Source organism: Phocoena sinus, chromosome 6 (genome assembly GCF_008692025.1).
Source record: "Phocoena sinus isolate mPhoSin1 chromosome 6, mPhoSin1.pri, whole genome shotgun sequence".
Lineage (NCBI taxonomy): Eukaryota > Metazoa > Chordata > Mammalia > Artiodactyla > Phocoenidae > Phocoena > Phocoena sinus.
The window spans coordinates 69,903,137-69,927,008 of NC_045768.1; the positions used below are offsets into that span (position 1 = coordinate 69,903,137).

A 23,872-nucleotide genomic window follows, 5' to 3' on the forward strand; every position below is an offset into this window, starting at 1 on the left:
CTGATTTATTTTTCGCCTGAAATATACTAAGCCATGATTATTCTGGTTGGTATTTTCCCAAAGACAATCAAGGATGACCAGGGAACAAGTCTATCAAATTTTTCACCAATTAATCTCTGTAATATCCCCTGAGATTAACACCCTACCCTCACTGAGACATGGCATGAGGCTTTTCAGGGGGATTCTGCTGAGGATGTGAAATGTAAGGTCCATTCAATCAACCAGGGGACACAGAGTGAGATGCAGGGCCAAGAGGTCTTATGCCTAATGGGCATAAACCACTCATTAGGAAGCAGTTTAACATGTTCAAGTGGAGGAGACTTTGGGGAAGGGAGGACAGGACGTAAGAAGGACTATACACTATTCCAACTGGAAATGACAATGGCACATCAACTAGGGACCTGCCTCCTAGGGCCTTTTTGGGGAGCAATGAGAGCAGGGGCAGGGTTTTTGGGGGCAATGATCTTGGGCAGGTTATGAAACTTGGCCTCAGGTTCTGCTCTGCAAAATACAAGTTGTTAAAGGGAATTTCCGAAGTCTTCCTGCTTTTAAAAATCCTATAATTTTCTAAATTGTGAAGTAAATGCTGTATTAAAAATAGATGTTCATGGTTTCCAAATTGGGTCTTAAATCTTTAAAAGAGTACACAGTAAGCTGTGGAAGGTTTTCCAAAGAGAAAAGAGAGACAACAGACCTATTAATATGATGAGGATAAAAAGATGGCAACATGGGACACACCACCTCTTTCCTTCAAACCTTAGTGTTGGGGGAGGGATTTATGAGACTCACTGGTTTTATTACACAACCCAAGGAGGACTGTGCATGGCTTATCTTCAAAAGCAGGGAGGGGACTTGTTGCATGTCTCTGAAAGTGGCTGGACCATGAAGGCAGGCTTGGTAAGCAAGAATAAGGCATGACTGGGCGTCCCTGGTGGCGCAGTGGTTGAGAGTCCGCCTGCCGATGCAGGGGATGCGGGTTCGTGCCCCGGTCTGGGAGGATCCCACATGCCGCGGAGCGGCTGGGCCCCTGTGAGCCATGGCCACTGAGCCTGCGCGTCCGGAGCCTGTGCTCCGCAACGGGAGAGGCCACAACAGTGAGAGGCCCGCGTACCGCAAAAAAAAAAAAAAAAAAAAGAATAAGGCATGACTCTCACCTAAGATTATTGGATAACCTAGCACTTTCCCATCACAAGATCAACAACAAGTCTGATGTTCACCTTTAATTAAAACAATCCTGGAAAATAACGAGAAAGAGGAGGAAACTTGAAAGTAGAGTGAACACTTTATAATCCTGAAAATGTGTCAGGTCACCTCGAGCAGAATTTGTCAGATACTAAACATTTTAAACCAGGGTGTACTTCCAGCAAGACTTTGCTTTGATTCCTAATACAATCTAAGGTTAGGCCGAGTGGAAAATGACATTTAAAAAACACGTGCTGGAGTAAAAATTACATTGTGGCCATGGATTATAAATCACTAAATTCCTAGACTGTAGCTTTGCCTCTTAATCTTTACAAGAACACCTACCAACATCGGATCTTCATAGAATACAATTCATAAATTACTAAGTAAAAAGGTTAAGTCTTTGTCTATGACATAATTAATATTTTTGCGTGAATTAATACCTGAATGGCAGTTTGCATCAATAATCTCATCATTATTGTTAAGATCCACATTTTACAGTTAACCACTAGTAAGCTGATCCTGTCTCATCTTTTGATTCCAAGTGTATGCACTAGGGCCATGCCTCCTGGACCACCTCTCCTGGGCCCAGGAAGAGAAAATAATTTATTAACCAGGGATGGCTATGTTCCAGGACAAGGGAGCCCTATGTTCCTTCTTTATATCCTCCATGAGTACAACCTTAAGATAATGCAATATAGTAGATGGGAGCTCTCACAGTCACACTGGCCATGTCCTAGCCTCTGGTATAAGGCGTATGAAAAAATGTAGTAAGTCAATAAACTGATAAATAAGTGCCCCTGGATAGGCTCTAAGGTACCATCACCTCTCAAAACTTTCTGCAATTCTGCTGCTTAGAAAATTATATAAAGCATGAGTTGATCAGGACTGTGGAAATCAAAGCCAGGTCTCCCTGCACCCATTATTCATAGCCAAGAACCCAAGTACTGTGGCTACTACATCTTATTTCTTATTCTCCCCCTTTTACTGAACTATGGTAACGTTATCAGAGGACCAGAGGTAGGCAGAAGGTCGGAGAGTTAATGCTGCTAATTCGATTCTTTTCTTGAAGAGGTTTACTCAGTCCCACAGTGGTTATAATTTGATGCGATTTCTCTCTCAACAAGGTTTAAATCCATGGTACTGTACGAAAAAGCATGGGCTTTGGCATGGGTCAGACCCGGATTCAAATTCTAGCTCTGCTGCTTTCACATCTGTAAGAAGAGGAAAAAAGCTATCTCACACAATGTATGGATGAAATAAGAGGTTACAGAGTGAAAGTGTCCAGGACACACCTCACATGAAGTACAGTTCAATAAGGTTTCCTTCATTCCTGACAAGGAATTCCAAACTGGAATTTATCCAGTTTGATAAATTAACTTGCAAGGATTCGTGTATAGGAGTTCTCTTCATTTTCAGTAAGGACAACACAGACTTGTCTACATTTGTCATCAGTTGTGGGTTTTTTTCTCAAGTTGTTTCCCTCTAACAGGAATGCCTTCTCCTACACACCTACCTCTCATCTCCACTAATTCATTCTTCCCTTCCTTCAAAGCTGAGCCTAAATTCTAATTTTGTACCATCTGTACTACCTAATACAGGGTTTATATATAGGAGTACATAAACATTTTCAAATGTTATTAAACAAGACTAAAGTAATTAAAGAATATTAAAAACAATGAAACACGTTTAGAAGGAAATGTTTGTACTTACTCAAAGTGACATGACAGTTTTATCATATTTAAAGCAAAAATAGAAGGGTCAGAAAATAAAGCAAGGGTCAACAAGTTAGCTGTCCAAAAAACAGTACTGTGATTCTAAACACCGAGGTCCCAAACCAGGACACTCTAGTAATTACCTTATTTATTTACTTAAGTAACATCTGAGGACCCCATAAATACATTTTCTTCCCATGACCAAGTAAGGCAAGGAAATTTTCTTCTCTCTGTGTCACCGACTCTGAAAATTTCTCCCTATCCCAGTCCCCACACATCCCCATCCCCTATGTCTTCAGAATTCAAAGGCAAAAGTCTGCTTATCTCCACACACTTTAGTAAATGCTTTTCCATTTTCTTTCGCCTAGTGGAGGGATCTTTGACTTTATCTGGGAACATCTCACTGTGCAGTCACCTCTAGTGACCTAAAGAAGCCTCTTAGGGGTAATTTTTCTTTGTGGACCTTGACACTGCCTTGAAAGTTTACAGTCATAAATTGTTACCCACTGAGAACAATTTCTCAAACTTGGTTAAATAATTACATAGACACCAAAAGAAAACAACCCTCTACTAATCCATTGCATTATCTTATCTCCTAATTCAAAGAAAGCACACCCGTTAGTTTGAATACCTTAGAGACATTATAAAATGAAATTACAAAATGGAACTAGAAGATTCAATAAGAAGGAAACTTCAAACTGGAGGACAGCATTTGTTATTTGGTGGCACCTTCTGGGAAAGCTTGATATTACAGCTCAGCTCTGTTAAACATAAATTCTCACACAAAAGCAAGTGGGGAAAATTCTGAGAGCAGGGAGATAGTGCTGATGATACATTATAATAATGTTAAAATTCAGAACTATGAGGGTCTGTTTTATTTTAAGCAAATATATGTAAGAAGTGAGACGTTCCTGGATGTTTCATAGCATGTCCCTCAGTTCTGAATATGTATGCCAAATCCACCTATGAGGACAACCTGTCACCTCCTGAAGGCTGTTGTTAGAGCCCAAACCAATAGACATGTCAAAGAAACAGAATTCAAAAATGCAACAAGAAATACGATATCAAAGGCTTTCATCAAAACAAAACAAAACAAAACAAAACAAAAAAGGGACTTCCCTGGCAGTTCAGTGGTTAATAAGACTCCACGCTTCCACTGCAGGGGACATGGGTTTGACCCCTGGTCATGGAACTAAGATCCCACATGCTGCTCAGTGTGGCCAAAAAACAAACAAATAAGGCTTTCATAGCAGTGATGCCAATTTCATGAAGCACGTCTCTGCAATTATAATATTGGGAATTCCTGGGAAAATAAGATTTGCTTCACCCCCAAGTTTCTTAACCTTTGAGCCTCAGTTTCCTCATCTATAAAATGGGGCTAATAAGAGTCTCTTTCACAGATTGTTTTAAGAGTTAAATGAGTTAAAACAAATGAAGTACGTAGAAGGGTGACTAGCACATAGAAAGCACCGAAGGAAAGTTTAGCTACAAATATCAGGCATCCCAATGACATGGTAAAGCGAGTCGTGCAAAGACCATGTTGAGTCACATCTTTGACTCTGTGTCTAAAGAGGACAGATAGGACAATTACATAAAGATCATGGGCCTTAGAGTAAGAAACAAGAATGCACTGAATAGGCAATGCAGCTTCCTTGAAGGAGGCTCGTGGAATTTACTGGGAGAGAGATAAAATTCAATACAAGCAAGTGAAAATGCCGAGTGTTGGTAATTACTGATGACAACCCACTCTTCAATGATAGGGCCCCCTGTCTGTTCATGACCCTCAGCTACCTAAGGGCTTCTAAGGAATTATTTAACTTAAAAACTGAAAAACCATTTGGGCTTAGTGTGGCACCCAAACAAGGAAGAGAAAGAGCCTCTAACGTAGTTTTTTTAAAAAAAAATCTCCCTTTTAATTGCTTCAAATCTTTTTTGGAACAAGTGAGGAATGTGGCTGAATAAATGATCAGTTGATTGACTAGGCTGCACCCTCCTCCATCTGATCACATCTAGCACAGACAACAAACAACCAAGCATTAGGAACAGGTCAGGTGAAATATCTCCATGTATCCAACAAAGGTAACTTTCTGCCAATTACATTAATGAATGTTGTTCCACACTGGGCTGCATCTACCAGAGGAGAATTGCACCCCTTCAGGTATGATTACTTCCAGTTATAAAATGCAGAGAACAGGAGTCCAGAACGAGAGCCCCCAACCCCCTGCCCCCAGCCAGAGGGTCAGGGCAGCCCTTTAATGAAGGGCCTCTCTAGCTGCTCACTCACCATACTTAACAGACTTTAGAGCTCTTGCATGTGCTGAAATTACAAGTCATTAAAAAACCACTTTGAAAGCACAATAAGGACCTTCTTCTCTGACTGACAGCCTTCCATCACATAAAAACCTAAGGACAGTGCTTCAACAGCAAGACATTTACTGCCAGCTCCAGACAGTGTAAGTACAGCAAGGCACAGGGTGGGGCTGGAGGAAATGAGGCACCACCAAAGGAGGGAAGTTTCTTTTTCCTTCTCCTTATTTTTTTTTCTTTTCCAAAGAAACTTCTGCTAAGGTGGTTTGCAGTCTTTACCCTGTATCTGAACCACCACCCACCCTTGGGAAAATCCACTCCATTTGATGAGAGTTCATCTTTCTCTCTCAAGATTTCATCCAGGAAAACAGTTTGGTAAGCCAAACTATCAAGACACGATTACAATTTCATTTCTCACACTTCAGGTTGAAGTGGGTAACATTTTACCAAATGTAGTCTGACCATTTACAAGGAAAGATAATTAAAACTTTTAACTTCTGCACTTTTTTTTTTTAACTTCTGCACTTTTAAATTACAATTAAATCTCTATAAAGCAAGGTGAAAAAAAAGTGAAGGCAACGATAAGGAAATTACTACCATAACTAAATCTGATCATACATGGTTATTCCAGTTTTCTTTTACTGTTTTTCCCCCTTCTCTGCTATGAATACTAAACTTCCTCGTATCACAAAACAAGATCAACTCAATAAACTTCTCTTTAGAAGCAGAGTTACATGAAAAACAAAAACTAGGGAATTACAGGAAGGGTAAAGGATGTTTGTTTTTTTATTCTCGATTAAAGTTTAAACAGGTTAATGCAAAACACAATTACAAACTTTTAGTTGATCCAGATACACTTAAGAGCCTCACCCTTTCTAGCTGCTAGTTAGCGCCAGTGACTAGTAAGAACAGTCACATGCCATAAGTGACCATTATGGCCACAAAAAGATGAATTCCTCAACCAAGAACAGCTTTACCTAAGTTCTTGAATGCAAAATATTCTTAATGCTAACATTTACATACATAACAAAAACAGGCCCTTATCATGTTTTCAGTCTTTGCTAAACGCTCACCCACTATAAAAGTCCTTCCGCCTCCCTCCCCACCCTCCCCGCTGCCTCCTCCCGAATTCTTCTGTAAAGGAAAATTACTGATGGACTTTCATGTGACAATATTAGAGTTCTTTATAAAATGAGAAACATCTCAGGAATTTCAAATCCTATTTAAAAATTACTCTTTCAGTCATATTAATGTTAATACAAAGATAAAAGAAGACATCCTAAGAAATGATTTAATAGTAACAGCAATAAAAAAAAAATCTACCAAGTGCCTACTAATGCAGTACTAGGTAAGTCCTTGCCCTTTATCTCATTTAATTAAAAAGCTAAAAAATCCTGGGAAACTTTGGCTTAACTACTGATTTAAACTGAGATGCTGGGACTTCCCTGGTGGCACAATAGTTAAGAATCCACCTGCCAATGCAGGGGACACGGGTTCGATCCCTGGTCTGGGAAGATCCCACATGCTGTGGAGCAACTAAGCCCGTGCGCCACAACTACTGAGCCTATGCTCTAGAACCCACAAGCCACAACTACTGAAGCCCGCGCACCTAGAGCCCGTGCTCCACAACAAGAGAAGCCACCGCAATGAGAAGCCTGTGCACCGCAACAAAGAGTAGCCCCCGCTTGCCGCAACTAGAGAAAAGTTTACACATAGCAACGAAGACCCAACACAGCCAAAACTGAATAAATACTTTTTTTAAAAGTTAAAAATCGATAGATAAATAAATAAAACTAAGATGCTCTGTCCTGTATTTTTCCATGTTACATATGCACATCAATATCAAGGCCATATACCTCCTCAAGACAAATTTCAGAGGAACGTGACATATATTCCAAGTACTTTTTCTCTTTTAAAACATTTAACCCACTCTTGAAAAAGGACACTATAATTCTGCTGTATTTTTTTTTTTTGCAGTACGCAGACCTCTCACCGCTGTGGCCTCCCCCGTTGCAGAGCACAGGCTCCAGACGCACAGGCTCAGCGGCCATGGCTCATGGGCCCAGCCGCTCCGCGGCATGTGGGATCTTCCCGGACCGGGGCACGAACCTGTGTCCCCTGCTTCGGCAGGCGGACTCTCAACCACTGCGCCACCAGGGAAGCCCTCTGCTGTATTTTTGAATATCAAAAAATTTCTTTCAGGGACTTCCCTGGTGGTCCAGTGGTGAAGAATCCACCTTACAATGCAGGGGACACAGGTTCGATCCCTGGTCAGGGAACTAAGATCCCACATGCCACTGGGCAACTAAGCCCAAGCATCACACCTATTGAGCTCACATGCCTCAACTAGAGCCTGTGTGTGCTGCAAACTACAGAGCCCATGTGCTCTGGACCCCGTGTGCCACAACTACAGAGCCCATGTGCCCTGGAGCCTGTGTGCCACAACTAGAGAGAGAAAACCTGCACACCACAACTAGAGAGAAGCCTGAGTGCTGCAACGAAGAGGCTGAGCGCCATAAGGAAAGATCCTGCACGCCTCAATGAAGATCCTGTGTGCTGCAACTAAGAGCTGATGCAGCCAAAAATAAATATAAATAAGTAAGTAAATAATAAGTAAATCTTTAAAAAAAATACTCTTTCAAAGCTATATGCTATAAAGACTGCCAGAAGCCAAACCATGTAACAAATGGCTCATAACATTTTTTGTTTTAATTTATTTTTGTCTGCATTGGGTCTTTGTTGCTGCCCGCGTGCTTTCTCTGGTGTGGTGAGCAGGGGCTACTCTTCCTTGTGGTGCGTGGGCTTCTCATCACAGTGGCTTCTCTTGTTGCGGGGTATGGGCCCTAGACCCCACGGGCTTCAGTAGTTGTGGCACACAGGCTCAGCAGTTGTGGCGCACGGGCTCAGCAGTTGTGGCTCGCGGGCTCTAGAGCACAGGCTCAGTAGTTGTCGTGCACAGGCTTAGTTGCTCTGCATAATGTGGGATCTTCCCGGACCAGGGCTCGAACCCGTGTCCCCTGCATTGGAAGGTGGGTTCTTAACCACTGCGCCACCAGGGAAGTCCCTCATAACATTTTTGATTAGTATGTTAAGTGATTTACCCGGATTGACTCTTTTCACAATAATCCTACACAGTAAAGGCTATTATGATCTCTATTTCACAAAAAAAGAAACTAAGAAATACAGACGGTCATATCGTTTAACTAAGATCAATGGTGGAGCGGGGATTCAAAACACAGTCTGTCTGACACCAGAGTGCATACTCCTAATTATTTGATTACTTTACGACCTACCTACCTACATACTCATCAACAAATAAGTGATTCCTCAAAAATCATGCAGGCATATAAACCACGGACGCACCACTTGTTTTTTCTCTACTCACATACAAAGTATATAAAAATCATAACTGAGAACTATACGAATCAACAATCTAAGCCTCCCAATCCATCTTAGTGGCACTGATTTTTATTTTTATATAAAACCTGAATCTAACTTAATTATGTAAAGCTTCTTTAAAAAGTTCTTCCTTTTAATCGTAACTAACCTGTACCAAGGCAAGATATTTTCTTTACAGACATATCAGGTGAATAACCTTTTTTCCCTGGTCCTTCCCAATTCTTCACACTCGTCCAATTTCTTTTTGTGTCCTTTTTCTGTTTCCAAAGTCCATGATCTCTGCCTGCTATGTCTAAAATTACCCTCTACCCCGCCCTCCACAAAAGAACATAAATCTGGCTCATATTCAAATAATGAAGCTGTAAAGGTCCTTCGACAGATCAGGTCATCTGATCCTACTTACTCAGATGCAGACACACTCACCACCAGGACAATGTGAATGGTGCCCCCTGAAGGTGGGCCTGTCCCAAGCTATCCAATCAGTTCCTCGCCAAGGGAGACTACGGGGTGCTTAGTTCTCTCCATTACAATTGCTTCCTGCTCCTTCGGTCTTAATCACAGGAGGGACACCAAGTAGGAGAAAGGCCAAACACAGGCTACCTTTACCACTGGAGAAAGGGAATTTCAGCCCTCCTCTATCCTCCTTCGTTCACAGAAAGTCTTTTGGGCGCTGGATTACTTGGAAACACTTCTGTCAATTCTCTTCTGTTCTACCACCTATATTTAGAAGATTAAACCAAAGCGGCAACAATAAAAGCATTACTACCAGGGCTTCCCTGGTGGCGCAGTGGTTGAGAGTCCGCCTGCCGATGCAGGGGACGCGGGTTCGTGCCCCGGTCCGGGAGGATCCCACATGCCGTGGAGCGGCTGGGCCCGTGAGCCATGGCCGCTGAGCCTGTGCTCCGCAACGGGAGAGGCCACAACAGTGAGAGGCCCGCGTACCGCAAAAAAAAAAAAAAAAAAAAAAAAAAAAGCATTACTACCAGAAAACTAATAAGGAAAGTACAGTTGTTGGGTTTTATACCCAAATAATACCCAAAAGTCTTTAGAGGCTTTCACATTACAAAAACTCCTGTTATGGTCACTGGATAGGTGACTCTGACACGTCATGAATCATCTTGAAAATTTGCTACCTACTGTATGGAATTACAATTCTCACTCTTCATTCCAGAAGATTTTGCAAGGTATTGCTTTGGATAAACCTATCAAGTTGAACATGATGTTTAGGAAAAGTCATACCTTATAAATCATATATAAAAGGGAGGGAGCAAGAGGCAAACAAAAATAAGAATACACAGAATTAGCTAAAGAGGAAGATCACCTGTGATAATTTCCTGTAGAAAGCGCATTCAATAGTGCTTTATGAATGCTATTTGATCTTCTCACAAATCAGCAAACATTCACGAAAGGTGTCTTTCAAAATTTTGATGATGACCTACCATAAGAAATACACACAGCTTCTGAAATAAAATTTTCACAAACCATTACTTACCCATACTAGTTACAATGTATTCTGATTTTCTTTTTTAATCCTGGTGATGACATGCTAAATTGATTTCATGGCTCACTAGTAAATCACAAACCACAATTTGAAAACCTCTGTTCTAGAAGAACTGCAACACGACAGAATATGGAGAGACAAAATTGCTAAACTTGACAATCCTGATAGACTAGTCACACCCCAATAGCATCAATGAACATTTCAGAGTGATTTGAAATAAAAAGTCAAACATACAAACAACATTCCAAGGAACATCTACATTAAGAGCAAGTTGTGAATTAAGAGGAGGGGTACAAAGCAAAGAAGGAAAAATAAATGCTTGAGATATTAGGACAAACCCATTAGGCTTTCGTCTCCATTTCACAAACTATCACTCTAAGGCCTTTACCAAACACTGGAACGAATTACTCCATCTCCAGTATTTTATATGCTACTCTGCCTCTAATCTGATTTAAAATTTTGAGATTAGCTATAGAGAGTAGAGCGGGGGAAGGAGGTGGTCTCTGGATGACTAGGGATCGGTACTGATGCCATGTCCTAATCCTGGCTGCCTTTCTACCCAGAATGCAAATGGAGAAGAGAGAATCTGCTAAGCCCACCTAGCCCTTGCCAGCATTTGAATTAGGAACTTTTGTGGAGCCTCGCTATGGGAAAGAAAGAGAAGTATTCTAAAATAGCCAGCAATTTTTAGCCAGACATCTTCCTTGACCGTTGTCTAGAAATACTGACAACTGAAATTAAAGAGATTACTGGGACCGATCATGACTGATAAGTAACAGTAGAAGGCCAAAGCTAGAGAAAAAAGGGAAGTGAGGAGGAGATAACTTCATGGTAAATAATGTTCATTCTCCAGAAATAGAATGGACTACTTGAATTACTAACAGTTCTGTCACTAGAAATGTAGGGTTTCTTACATTGGTAGGAGGTTAGAATAGGTAACCTGAAATTCCCTTCCAACTCTGAGAAATAGTAATTATAAGTTTAAATCTCAGGACTTCCCTGGTGGCGCAGTGGTTAAGAATCCGCCTGCCAATGCAGGGGACACAGGTTTGAGCCCAGATCCAGGAAGATCCCACATGCTGCAGAGCAACTAAGCCCGTGCGCCACAACTACTGAGGCCTGAGTTCTAGAGCCCGCGAGCCACAACTACTGAAGCCTGCGCACCTAGAGCCCGTGCTCCACAACAAGAGAAGCCACCACAATGAGAGGCCCGTGCACCGCAACGAAAAGTATCCCCCCCTCCCCGCAACTATAGAAAGCCCGCGCACGGTAACGAAGACCCAATGCAGGCCAAAAAAAAAAAGTTTAAATCTCAACATCAAATCATATTTTGGGCGATTATCAGATGGCCAAATGTTCTTTTAGGAACCCACAAAAGATAATCCTACCCATTAGCAAACCTTGTAATGAAGATATATACCCTGCCCCTTCCAAATCAGTGGCTGTACAATGGGGGAAAAATTAAACATTTCATTTCCAAAATACCACTACCTGGTTTCATGACACATATAAACATCAAAATGTATCAAATCACACATTTTAAATATACAGTATATTGTTATATCAATTTTGTCTTGATAAAAGTATTGAAAAATACTATCACCAGTTTTCAATCTATGTAAACAAATTACTTCATTACAGTGATCAAAATGATCAACATTGTAGCTACACCCTAATACTTCCTGTTTCTTTTTAAAATTTATTTTCTGGTGTATTCTACTTTCATTGCATTCTTCTCACTTTCCTGGAAAGCATAGTAACTAAGCTCTGATAAGCATCTAGATTTTTCTGCTGCTATTCAAATGACCCATTATTATACTCTGGAACATATCTTTCCTTTAACAACTTAAATCATAGCCTACAAGTCTGCAGATTCCTTAATGATTTCATTTCCTTCTTTCCATTAGTTAAGGAAATTCATTTCTAGGCCATGTCTGCTTCCATGCTACCATTTTCTGGTGCAACTGTCATTCTCCTTCCTCTGTCTTTATGCTGAAGCTATCGGAAATAAAATTGGAAAACTAATAAGGGAAAGGAGGAAAACCAGCCAGACTACTCACATCAGATTTAGAGGACATATTCTCCTCCACGTCGGAATCATTGGGATCCACAATATCATCAAATGGCGGTAAAGTTGATTTCTTCTTCTCTGACGTCTCACTTTCAATTTTGACCTTTCCCATCTTGCCATGAGATTTATCTTTTATCTGTTTTTTATCAGCAGAACAAGTGAGTATCAGTGGTGGCGCGTTAGAAAAACTTTTAAATAAAGCCTCTGAGCTACTCTTTTTCCTTTTTTTGGCGGAGAGTTCTTCGGAATCTGAAATGGGGGGTCTTTTACTAGGAGCCTTCTTATCTTGCTGTCCACTGGTGATCGTGAGTAAGTTACTATCTGGTTTTGGCTCTTTCGACATGGGTTTCGGTTCCTTGAAGGCCATCTTAGGGACGATTTTTTCTTCTTTCAGTGGTTTATTTTCTTTGGGTTTCTTAGAGGATTCTTTGGAAGATTTGTTGTGATCCCTGGAAGGTTCTTTGAAGGCACTTTTATGTTCTCTGGAGTCTTTAGAAGGTTTTTCCTTGTGCTCCTTCGTTAATTTGTGAGGCTTGGAAAAACTGCTGCTGCTGCTACTGCTGCTGCTGCTGCTGCTGCTGCTGCTGCTGCTGCTGCTGCTGCTACTGCTGCTGCTGCTGCTGCTGCTGCTGCTACAACTGCTGCTGCTGCTGCTGCCGCTGGGATGGATACTCCTGTTGGGGTCCTGCGGAAAGGCAGGGAGAAAAGCAAACTCTCAAAACGGAACGTCCATGAAGACTAAGAGCCAGTCTCCTTGAACTACAGCTCCTCAAAAGGATCCTCCGTTGACTGCTCCCAAATGCATCGGAATAGAACCCGACAACCTCAAAAGAATGGGTGGGAGCAGGGTGTGCGAGCAACCGTGTGTGTGGGCTACCGTGATGGAGGAATTGAATGAGGCAAGCTGTTCTCTCAATCATGACAAGCATGGAGTTCTAACCATTTCAAGTCAACAAATGTTCACTACACACTTGTCCCAGGAGAGACAAAGCTGGATAACACGTGGCTCCTACTCTCAGTAACGATGACACATCTATGATTCATGGTTATTGTAGGAGCCACCTATCACAACGAAAGGAACAGGAAATTAATTCTGTTGGGGGAGGCAGAAAAGAATAATTCAGAGATTTATGGAGAATTAACACCTCAACGGGGTCCTCAAGAGAAGCAGGTGATTACTAGAAAGGCAAGAATGAAAAGGTACTAGCTCATTCTAGTCCCATGGAGACCAGGGACTAGAATGAACTAAAACAATGAGGGATCAAAGCACAGCTTATATTTAGGGAGCAGCATCCAACGACAGCAAGGATTGAGAAGGAGGCAGAAAAACAGGCCAGAGTCACATAGTGAGGCCAGATAATATTAAATTTTAAATGACTTTTTAATATAAAGAATCACAAGTCTGAAAAAAGAAAATAATTCTCAATTTTAGATAAAAAGCAGTTTTTTTTTCTGACCAAACTTCAGTTAAGGAACACATCTCCCATCCACTAGCAACAACAACAATGACAACAACAAAAGGGAAGAAAAAAGAAAAGAGAAGTCTAAAAGAACAAAGATTTCACCTAATGGTCATCAAATGGACTGAAAAGTCTTTGGCAATCATGTTGTGTAATCATGATGAAAGAGTTAATCACTGCCTATTTCATTTTAAATGTGTTCAGTTTTTTTACTCATATAAACACCTCAGAATATATAACCTATAAATAAGCTTTCTATCTAGGAACACAATCTAAGTCCATACTTACCATGTTTCTGAACCTCAATCATTCACATAGTAAGAATAAGAAACGGAAGTAGATCCTGGACATGCAAAAATCCATACCAATACTAAAAGAAGAGCTCTTTCTTGTTTACTTCCACCTCCTAATGGAACCAAAGGTAATTAAATGTCCAGATTTTCAACTAGAATTTACATCTTCAGGCCTGTTATGTTTCACCTCTAACTTACCCACTTAAGTCCAATGATATGTAAACCAATACTGTATTCCTTAAATATCTAGCAGGACACAGGAAAGACAGTAGGCAAGGGCCATGCTTTTCATGAAAATGAACAATCTACTAACTGGGGCTATGCAAAAAAACAAAAACAAATACATATAGATTAACATCATAAAGCCATACCCAAAATGAAAAATTATTGTTCTATGTTAGTGGGAATATGTATTTTTTTATTATAAAAATTTTTGTCTTATTTGCTCCAAAATGACATATACCAATTATTCCATTTATTTTTCCCAAGTGAGCATTTGGTTTCAAAATTCTAAAATGGATAAAGTTACTAAGACATGTTTTTGTCCATTAAACTAGATAATTCCTTACAAAACACCTTAATCTGAGATTTAAAAGCAGAATGCTAAAGATAGTACATATTCATATTACTGAAAGGACATTATTTTATAAATTCTATTATAAGACATTTCCTGGCATGTTAAGCAATACTATGAATGATTAAAATAAAGTATTATGGACAAACTAAATTAAGGGAGAACAGTTTGAAATCTAATATACTTGAGTTTTTTTTTAAAATTGGTTTGTTGACCCACTGAATTTTGTCAATTTGCAAATGGTATTCTAATTATGGCTCTAGAACACCCAAGCACTGCTGTTTAATATTCAACCTTCATGGAGTATTATACACATTTTTATAAATACACAAATTTAAGCTACCAACATATTTTCTAGCATTAAGCATTTAAAAATATAACATTTCAGCACACACACAAAAAAGGACTTCTATACGGGTCCTTCCATGATTTATTTTTAAAATCCTTTTGTAGGACAAACTGAATTCTTAAGGCAAAGTACATAGTGGTATACGACACAGATTCTTGTGTCACAGAAAGTTCAAGTTCTCATCTTAATTACATACATATGATGTTAAGTACAAAACTCAAGAAATTTTATAACTTTACTCCCCATGTTGGTCTAGATATTAAATGCCTACTGTCACCTTTTCATCCACCCAACAAATCTTGGTATAAGCAAGTGACCCAATTATTCTTGTTCCTTCCACTTTACCAAAAAGCACTCTTCAAGCTAAAGCAACTCAAGAGTTAACAAGCGAAACATATTCCATAAAAACACCCAAGACAAAAATTTAGAAAATAGGGGCTTCCCTGGTGGCGCCGTGGTTGAGAGTCCGCCTGCTGATGCAGGGGACACGGGTTCGTGCCCCAGTCTGGGAAGATCCCACATGCCGCGGAGCAGCTGGGCCCGTGCCATGGCCACTGAGCCTGCACGTCCAGAGCCTGTGCTCCGCAACGGGAGAGGCCGCAACAGTGAGAGGCCCGCGTACCGCAAAAAAAAAAAATTTAGAAAATAACAAAAACTGAGAGAACAGTTTCTATTCTTGAGGGCCACATTTTCTTTGGTCTGGGCCTGTGATAAATGGCAAAGTTCAAATGTACATCACCTGCCTCCATAGACTTACATGTAATAAATGTAAAACAGAGGCTTAGATACAATGTCAGGAATTAAATTGTTACTGACACAGAATAAAAGCTTTCACTGATTCTCAGCCCATCTATCCCATACAAATTGAGGATCAAGTCACTGGCTTTTAAATTTTTTTACTGAACTATTAACCTCAATATTAAGTGCCACTAAGCAGCACAGACTAATTACCATTCAGCCAGTCAGCTCCAGGGGCCAACAGGTAGTGAGTGGGGCCTGAAGAATGTGACCTTGGGATTATAAGCATCTTGAGAGAGAACTGGTATAGGGCTTGGTCTGCTCTGGATATCAAGCAAGACCCAGAAGAGTTCTACACATACATAACTGCACAAGTGTGGCCAGTCTTCCTGGCCCCAAAAGTGCTCAGGGGGCACTCAAGAGGAGAGAGTCCCCTCTACACCTGAAACTAGGAATGCAAGAAGACCAGAAGGAAGGGACAAGGTCCTCCAAGTACACATGAAATATACAACATGCCTGCTGCTATAGCGCAGGCTGAGATGCCTGGATCTTCCATCCCCTATAGGATCCCCTATAGGATTAAAACAAACTAAGGTCCCCTAACAGCTCAACCTGAACCCCAATGTACATATAAACAACATACTTAATGACAGGAGACAGTGGGAGAGAGCAGACCTAACAGATCTCCTGAAGGATAGAGACAAAATACTGAGGCCAAAAATAGTATGACTACTTAAGGAGAGTCAAGTAGAGAGCAAAAAATAATTTCTACAGAATTTTAGAAAATTAATTAGATGAAAATTTAAAGAAGTAAAATCTTTAAGCTGAATAATTCAGTAGATAAATTAAAAGAGAAGATGGGGTCTAACTGATGAATTAGAGTGAATGAAGGACCAACTGGAAGAAATCTCAAAGCATAAACTGAAAATACAAAGAGATGAAAATCATAAAGGAAAAAGAGAAAGGACTTGAAGAACAGATTAAGGCAACCTAACTAACATACCAACTATAGGAAAAGTTCCCAAGAAGTCTCCAGATGGGGGAAAAGGAAAATATATTAAAGTAATATGAAAGAAAATTTCCGTGAACTAAAGAAGAGACTGAATTACAAATTTACAGGGCTTTCCAAGATCCAGCCAGGACTAATGAAGGGAAAGGCACATGTTCAAGAACATCACACTAAAATTCCTAAGCTTTAAGGATAAAAAGAAAACCTTACAAGCTACCAGAAAGAATAATTACTTAATACTAAAAAAGAATCAAATTAACAATGGACTTCTCATTTGTAACACTGGAATTAAAAAGAAAGAACAGTAACATCTAGATTGCTAGGAAAAAAGCAGTAAAAGCCAAACATCCTTCAGTGGGAAAGTAGTGTTTTCCAAAATTTAAGGATTCAAAGATCACATTAGCTACCACTCCATCTAAGGAAAGGACTTAAGAAGGGATTCTAATGGAACAATAACTGAATCAGAAATGAAACCTTTCATGTAAGAAGAAACAGGAGTGCAATTACTTTGCCTTCTATACAGAACTAAATCTAAATGGATAATAAACTATATGGAATATGTAACATAAGTGCTCAGTATGAATTTTTGACAAACGTCTAACAAAAACCTGGACCTAAAAATTAAATTATCTCCAAAGAAATTTAGGAACATTAAAGGAGAGGATTAGTGTGTGAAGGTGAAGGAAAATGTTGGTATCATTATTCATGTTAAAGCAGGGGGGAAAAATTGGATCTATGAGCAACTGAAAAGGAAGGTGGCCAATAATGAAATGGAAAAGTACAGAACAACTGACACATAAAGAAGGGGAAACTGGGAAATGAATATCAACTTGAAACTATAAGCCAAATTTTTTAAAAAATGTAAAAAGTCACAAATATAAATAAGGAACAAGATTAAAAAGTAACAAAATCAGGCATCACTCATTAGAATTTAAAAGAAATCTGAATTGTCCCATTAAAAGACAGGTTGTCAGATGAGTTAAAAAGACAAAGGTCAGGGCTTCCCTGGTGGCACAGTGGTTGAGAATCTGCCTGCCAATGCAGGGGACACGGGTTCAAGCCCTGGTCTGGGAAGATCCCACATGACGCGGAGCAACTAGGCCCGTGAGCCACAACTACTGAGCCTGCGCGTCTGGAGCTTGTGCTCTGCAACAAGAAAGGCCACGACAGTGAGAGGCCCGCGCACCGCGATGAAGAGTGGCCCCCGCTCGCCACTACTACAGAAAGCCCTCGCACAGAAACGAAGATGTAACACAGCCAAAAAAAAAAAAAAAAAAAAAGACAAAGGTCATATACAGACTGCTAATAAAAAATGCTTAAAATTGAATGACTGAGAAAAGTTTAAAATAAAGGGAAGAGCCAAGAAATATCAGCTAAATGCCCCCAAAGGAAAGCATGAGTGTTATACTAATATCACACAACGTGAAATTCAAGGTTAAGATGACCAAACAGCATAAACAATGTAAAAGCTAAGTTACATAAAGCAAAGGGTATTGAATATGCAAGAAAAACTTGAAAAATATTTCAATGAAATAAGAAATTAGTACAGCTTTGTCAGAAATAGACAGATCTAATAAAGTTAAATGAATATATAGTGAAACTGATTAATACAATCCACACACTTGATTTAATAATTATATAGAAAACTTTCAATCTCTTGAATAAAGCTTACAATTTTACACGTGCCCATGGAACACTGACAAAAATCAATCATAAAGGTATCATAAAATGAACTTATAATAATCTTTTAAAAATATCTGAATAGATTGTATTGGCTGATCATACTCTAAAAATATTAGAAAAATAAAGACAAAAGAAATCAGTCAAAAGAAAATAATGATAAGCCCATTTCATATAAAAAATCTAGGGGCACAAGAAAACATATGCTCAAAATAAAATATATTGTCTTTATTGCATTTATTATTTTTAAAAGGAGAAGAGGAAAGGAGAGGAGAGAAACCAGGCATAAAAATACACTTTGCACCCACTCTGAGAAACTAGAAGAGGATCCACAAATATAATACCAAATATAATGAAGAAAGTAAATGAAACAAATTTCACCAACATTTCTGCTCTAAAATAATGGCCTTAAATGTATACTTAGGAATCAAATTCTAAAGAGAAATTTAACAAGTTAATTCTGATTTAAAGGAGATCTATAATCTACTTTTTAAAATCAACTAAGAGAGGTCAAGTTTCTTGAATTTAAGATTTCTTACACGTAAAATCATGATCTACCATAAAAGGAATAAAATTAAGGAGGGGATAGCAACTTATAAATATTTCAAAATAGATAGGCAAATACCAGAAGATATCACCAAACAGTTCAAAATGGTTGAGAGAGAGAGTTCAGGGAAGGGGTGGAGCAAAGTGGACTGCTGATGGTTTTTATCGGCTTTTAGCACAATTTGACTCATACAATAAATGTTTTATTAAAAATGAATTTATAACACAATAAGATGGTGAAGCAGAAAACATTTCAATAACAAATAATGGGACTAATTTTAAAAAAGAATCAAAACTTAAACATCAAGGCTAAATAGAGGCAACAAGGCCCCAAATTTAACGTTTATCAGTCAATGGATAGGGGACTGAAAGAACACTGCACAAATGGAAATGAAGTGGCATTTGAGAATAGTAACAAGGGTCTTTCAGTCAATAACAATCTAAATAGCCTGTACACAAAAAGAACATGAAATATTTACACACACAAGAAGGAAAAAGAAAAGCCTGCCATTATAGGACTCAATGCTCGGGAATGTTTTACTTGTTTTGATTTTTTAATAATGTTGTACTATTCTTGAAGGTGATACTCCACCAGGAAGTTGAGAGAACTCTACATTATACCCCCGCTGAGATTCAAGTTCCAGTAGTCTAGTTTCAATGCCCATACTCTCAACCACTACGCTTCTGCTGCCTCTCAGAAGGGCAGTTGGTTTCAAAACCAACTGTTAATCTTGCCAATACAGCCTGAGCTGTAAATGAAAGAAGGATGGGAAGAAAGGGAGAGGAACTCAGTGGCTTTAAAAGAGCAACATTGAACCTGCCTGCCGTCTAAGCATAACTATAGAAGGAAGTTCTATTTAGTTCCAGCAGAGGGGGTACAACATACTACTTTTGGGCAGGTAGCAAATAACTAATTTTGAAATCAAAGGCTCTTCCTGTATACGTTTCGAGTGGCTTAAACTTCAAGTCTTTTGTTACCAAATAAATATTTCAAACTTGACAGACATTAAGACAGTGTATCCAGAGGCTTATTTGATATTAGAAAATCAACCTTTCCTATAATATTCCTGCAGAACACATTATCTTTAATTATCTTAAAGAGTACCACAAAACTATAAGACACATTTCTCTCATAATTCAATGTTTTCAAAATCAATGTAAAAACCTGCCCCATTATATAATTTGAAATGACAAAAATTTGTAGTGTTCGCATAAAATAAATGCTCACCTCCAAAAAGGGTGGGTTGGGGGAGGTCACTGAGTAAGAAAACTGGAGGGATCCTATAAGGGCCTCCATAGGAGTTATTTGGAAAGAGAGGAAATTTGGGAATTTTAGCACAAAAACAAGGAAGCGATAAAGAAAAACAATAATTTTTAAAACCACAAAATAAATGGCTATATAAGAAAGAAGATATGAGAACAGTATACATCTTAACTGTGGTGACTTTTACAGTCATAGCTGTAAACATTACTGGTTTTCAATTTCTACATTTTAACCTACTCAGCTCTACCACTTACTAAGTGACTTAAATTTCCTTGTCAGTAAACTGGAGACCATAATATTACCTATACCATCAAGGTCGACTTGATGATTAAGTAAGTTTAATATATGTAAAGTACCTGTGTGTATATATATGTATGTATTATAAAATAATATAAATAAAACATGCAATGTGCTTGGCACAAAGCCTGAACTATGTAAGTACTTTCAATTACTACCACTATTATTACTACTACTACTACAGACAAGCACAGAAAACTTAAGACTTGTATTACATAACACAATGTTATCAACTGTGATAATGCAAAAGTAAATGTATGGATGACAAACATGGAAGGTAGAAACATGAACAGAGAAGTGAAAGCGACTCTAGTATAACCTGAGCCTACAAAGTTTAGAATCAAGAAACACTGTCCATGGTCAGTGAAACAAGAGATAAAGTTCTAAGCTCAACATCTAGAAAGTTATATCCAAGGTAAGAATTAACAATGGTATTATATTGGGAGGAAAAGGAGATGGATCAAATAGGTTAAATCCTCATGAAGAAATAGAAGCATAAGCATATAGTTTGGAAACTTTGGGCAGTAATCCTAGAACTTAAAAAGAAAAAAGAAAGAGAGAAAGCTAAAGTGCTTCCTTCTAGGAAGTGGAAAGAGGATTGGCAAAGAATACAATATAGGATTTGGGGTTTTTTCTAATACCATCCTTTGCTAGTTAATTCTTTAAACCATGTAAATGCACTATTTTGACAGAAGATAAATTTCTTCAACCTCCCAAAAGTACTTTTATATCTCTCCTCTTTCATGTACCCATTTGCACTTCAGAGATTTTGTGAAATAAATTTTGTGTTAGAAAAGTAAAAAGAGAAGCTATTCAACTATGTGACTGCTATCTTCCTGTGCTTTTTAAAAAAAATTCCATTTTCCTTCTGATGTGGTTTCAATGTTATCTTTTTCTTCTTTCATTTTTTTTTTAAGCAAACTACAGTCAAGCTCTAAGCTACAAATTTAGCTGAGGATACTTAGGTTGCATTTTGAATTTTATTCATTGTACTAAGATCATTAAAAGATGAAGAAGATAAAATTTATAAATCATATTCACAATTGAGAAATGGAAACAACTGAGAAAATTTCTTTCAGTTCTAAAGTGAACAGAATTAAAAGCAGTTAAATTTTCATTTCCCTATCCTTCTGTTCAAAAGCATTAAGAGTCAATTTAATAAAAGTCTTCCTCAATATTAAAAATATCTTTAAGTACTGTATCTGCATGTAAATACGAAATTTAACTGTAAAGTATCATTTGGCAAGAATATTCAATATTTTACAAAATAATATTCCAAGTAGATAAATTTTAAAAGTCTCCCTTTCTCAAATGACTAGTTTCAGCTATGCTCTATGTACTAAAAAATACTTTTACTTCAGAATCCAATCTCATTTAAAATGGTCCTATTTAGGACTTCCCTGGTGGCGCAGTGGTTAAGAATCCGCCTGCCAATGCAGGGGATAAGGGTTCGATTCCTGGTCCGGGAAGATCCCACGTGCCATGGAGCAACTAAGCCCATGTGCCACAACTACTGAGCCTGTGCTCTAGAGCCCATGCTCCACAACAAGAGAAGCCACCAAAATGAGAAGCCCACGCTCCACAACGAAGAGTAGCCCCTGCTCACTGCAACGAGAGAAAGCCCACGCACAGCACCGAAGACCCAACACAGCCAGAAATAAATAAATAAATTAATTAATTAATTAAGAAAAATAAATTTTAAAAAAAACCTGGGACTCCTTTCAAAATAAATAAATAAATAATAAAATGGCCCTAGGTATATACTATTTCCTGACTTGCTATGGCTTTAAGTCTAAATTATAATTAAGTACTGTTAACAGTAAGTTATATTTAGAAGACTTTGCAGTTTCAAGCAAACTTGTTACTTTTGTGGCTTGAAACTAGAAACTCAAAGTAATAATTATATCACTTCTCTTTCTAGGTTTATGTATACTTAGCTTTGTATAATTTCCGTTTTCTTAAACAAGCTTTAAAACATATTGGCCAAATCATTTTGGTCTTCTCTTTCAGTACTAGCTGGAATTCTGACAATGAGCCTTGATAAGTAATCGTTACTCACAAAGAACAGTCGACCTTCATTGTTTAATGTATAATAGTAATCACAACAGAGTAACTGGAAGTATAAGATGAAAAACGGTGCCTGACACATAAAAATTCGATCTATTGCATAAATAAAAAACCCAAAGAGAGACACAATTATACAAGGGGGAAATAAAATCAAGGTTATGCTGTCTTTTCACCTTCTCTCAATAGTTATTCAATTCACATTCATTGAGTCTCCAACAATGCAAACAACAATGCTGAAACTGCTAGACATACCATGGTTTCATTGGGGGAAAATCCTTTTAATTTGGTAATATAGTGGACTCTTTGCAAATACAATTATATATTGGATAATACAAAACTCTTCATTGTGGAGCTTATTAAAAAAATAAAAGAAAATTCCAGGAGTGGTGAGTATATAAAAGAGATACAGACAGAAAGAGAAAAGAGAAGGGAGGAGTTGAAACGTGAACTGTAAGCTTCAGTTAGGCATGAGAGGTGCAGTTGCTTAAAGGGCACTGATAGGTCCACATTCTCCTGGGTCTCTTTTAAGCCCAAATCTGGGGCCTACAGCATAATTGGAGACCTGAACTTCAGAGTCTCTCAGAAATTCGGGAGAAGTCTTTATAAATCTGTTGGGGAAAAGTACTCTGAATTAAGACCTCAGGATTCCCAAAGTTCAACTAAATCAAATATGAACTCACAATTTTAAAATATCCCTAAACACAAAGAAATAAGCCACCATGATCTGAGAGTGTGTAGAAGGGTCTTTAGGATCTCGGATATTGAAATCATCATGATGCAGAATATAAAATAATGACATACAAGGTGTGGAAATGAAGACAGTTGGAATCCAAAAGTGACCAAGCAATAAGAGATGAGTAAGAATGACCATGTGACTGAAAAGAAACAGACTTTAAGAAATGGAGGGGGAAAAAAAGCACTCTTGGAATTAATATCTTAATGGACTGAAAAGCAGATTAAGCATGGCTGAAAAGAATGAACAAACTGGAAGACAGATCTAAACAAACTGCCAGAACACACACAAAGACACAAGAAAATGAAAACTATAAAAACTATTAAGAGACATGGAGAACAGAAGAAAAATAACAACTATCTAACTAGAGACTCAGAAAAAATAAAGAATACAGGTGATACAATGGCTGATAATTTTCCAAAATAATAAAATTCATGAACCCATAAAAAAGAAAGTACAATATAAAAATAATGATATATCCATAAATTAAAAGGAATTTGCTCCTAGACACACTGTACTACAAGTTAAAAACACTAAAGACAAAAAGACTGTAAAAGCAGTCACCCAAGGCTCACAGAGAGCACCCATTAGAAAAAAGAATAAGTACAAGAGTGGTATGCTACAGCTGGCTAATGTAGGCTCATGTGAACATACTGTTAAATTTTCAGGAATTCTGTGAGCAGTTTT

At 38.4% G+C, this 23,872-nt stretch overlaps 1 protein-coding gene across 3 annotated transcripts in view; it reads right to left on the reverse strand.

Annotated features, from left to right (window-relative positions):
• Positions 1-23,872, reverse strand: part of MLLT3 (MLLT3 super elongation complex subunit) — a 269,894-nt gene that overhangs the window by 64,529 nt on the left and 181,493 nt on the right. For all 3 annotated transcript variants that reach the window (XM_032636215.1, XM_032636214.1, XM_032636217.1), the window contains exon 5: positions 12,165-12,860. In XM_032636215.1, coding sequence (XP_032492106.1) covers positions 12,165-12,860 — 696 coding nt within the window. The remainder of the gene's footprint in view (positions 1-12,164; positions 12,861-23,872) is intronic.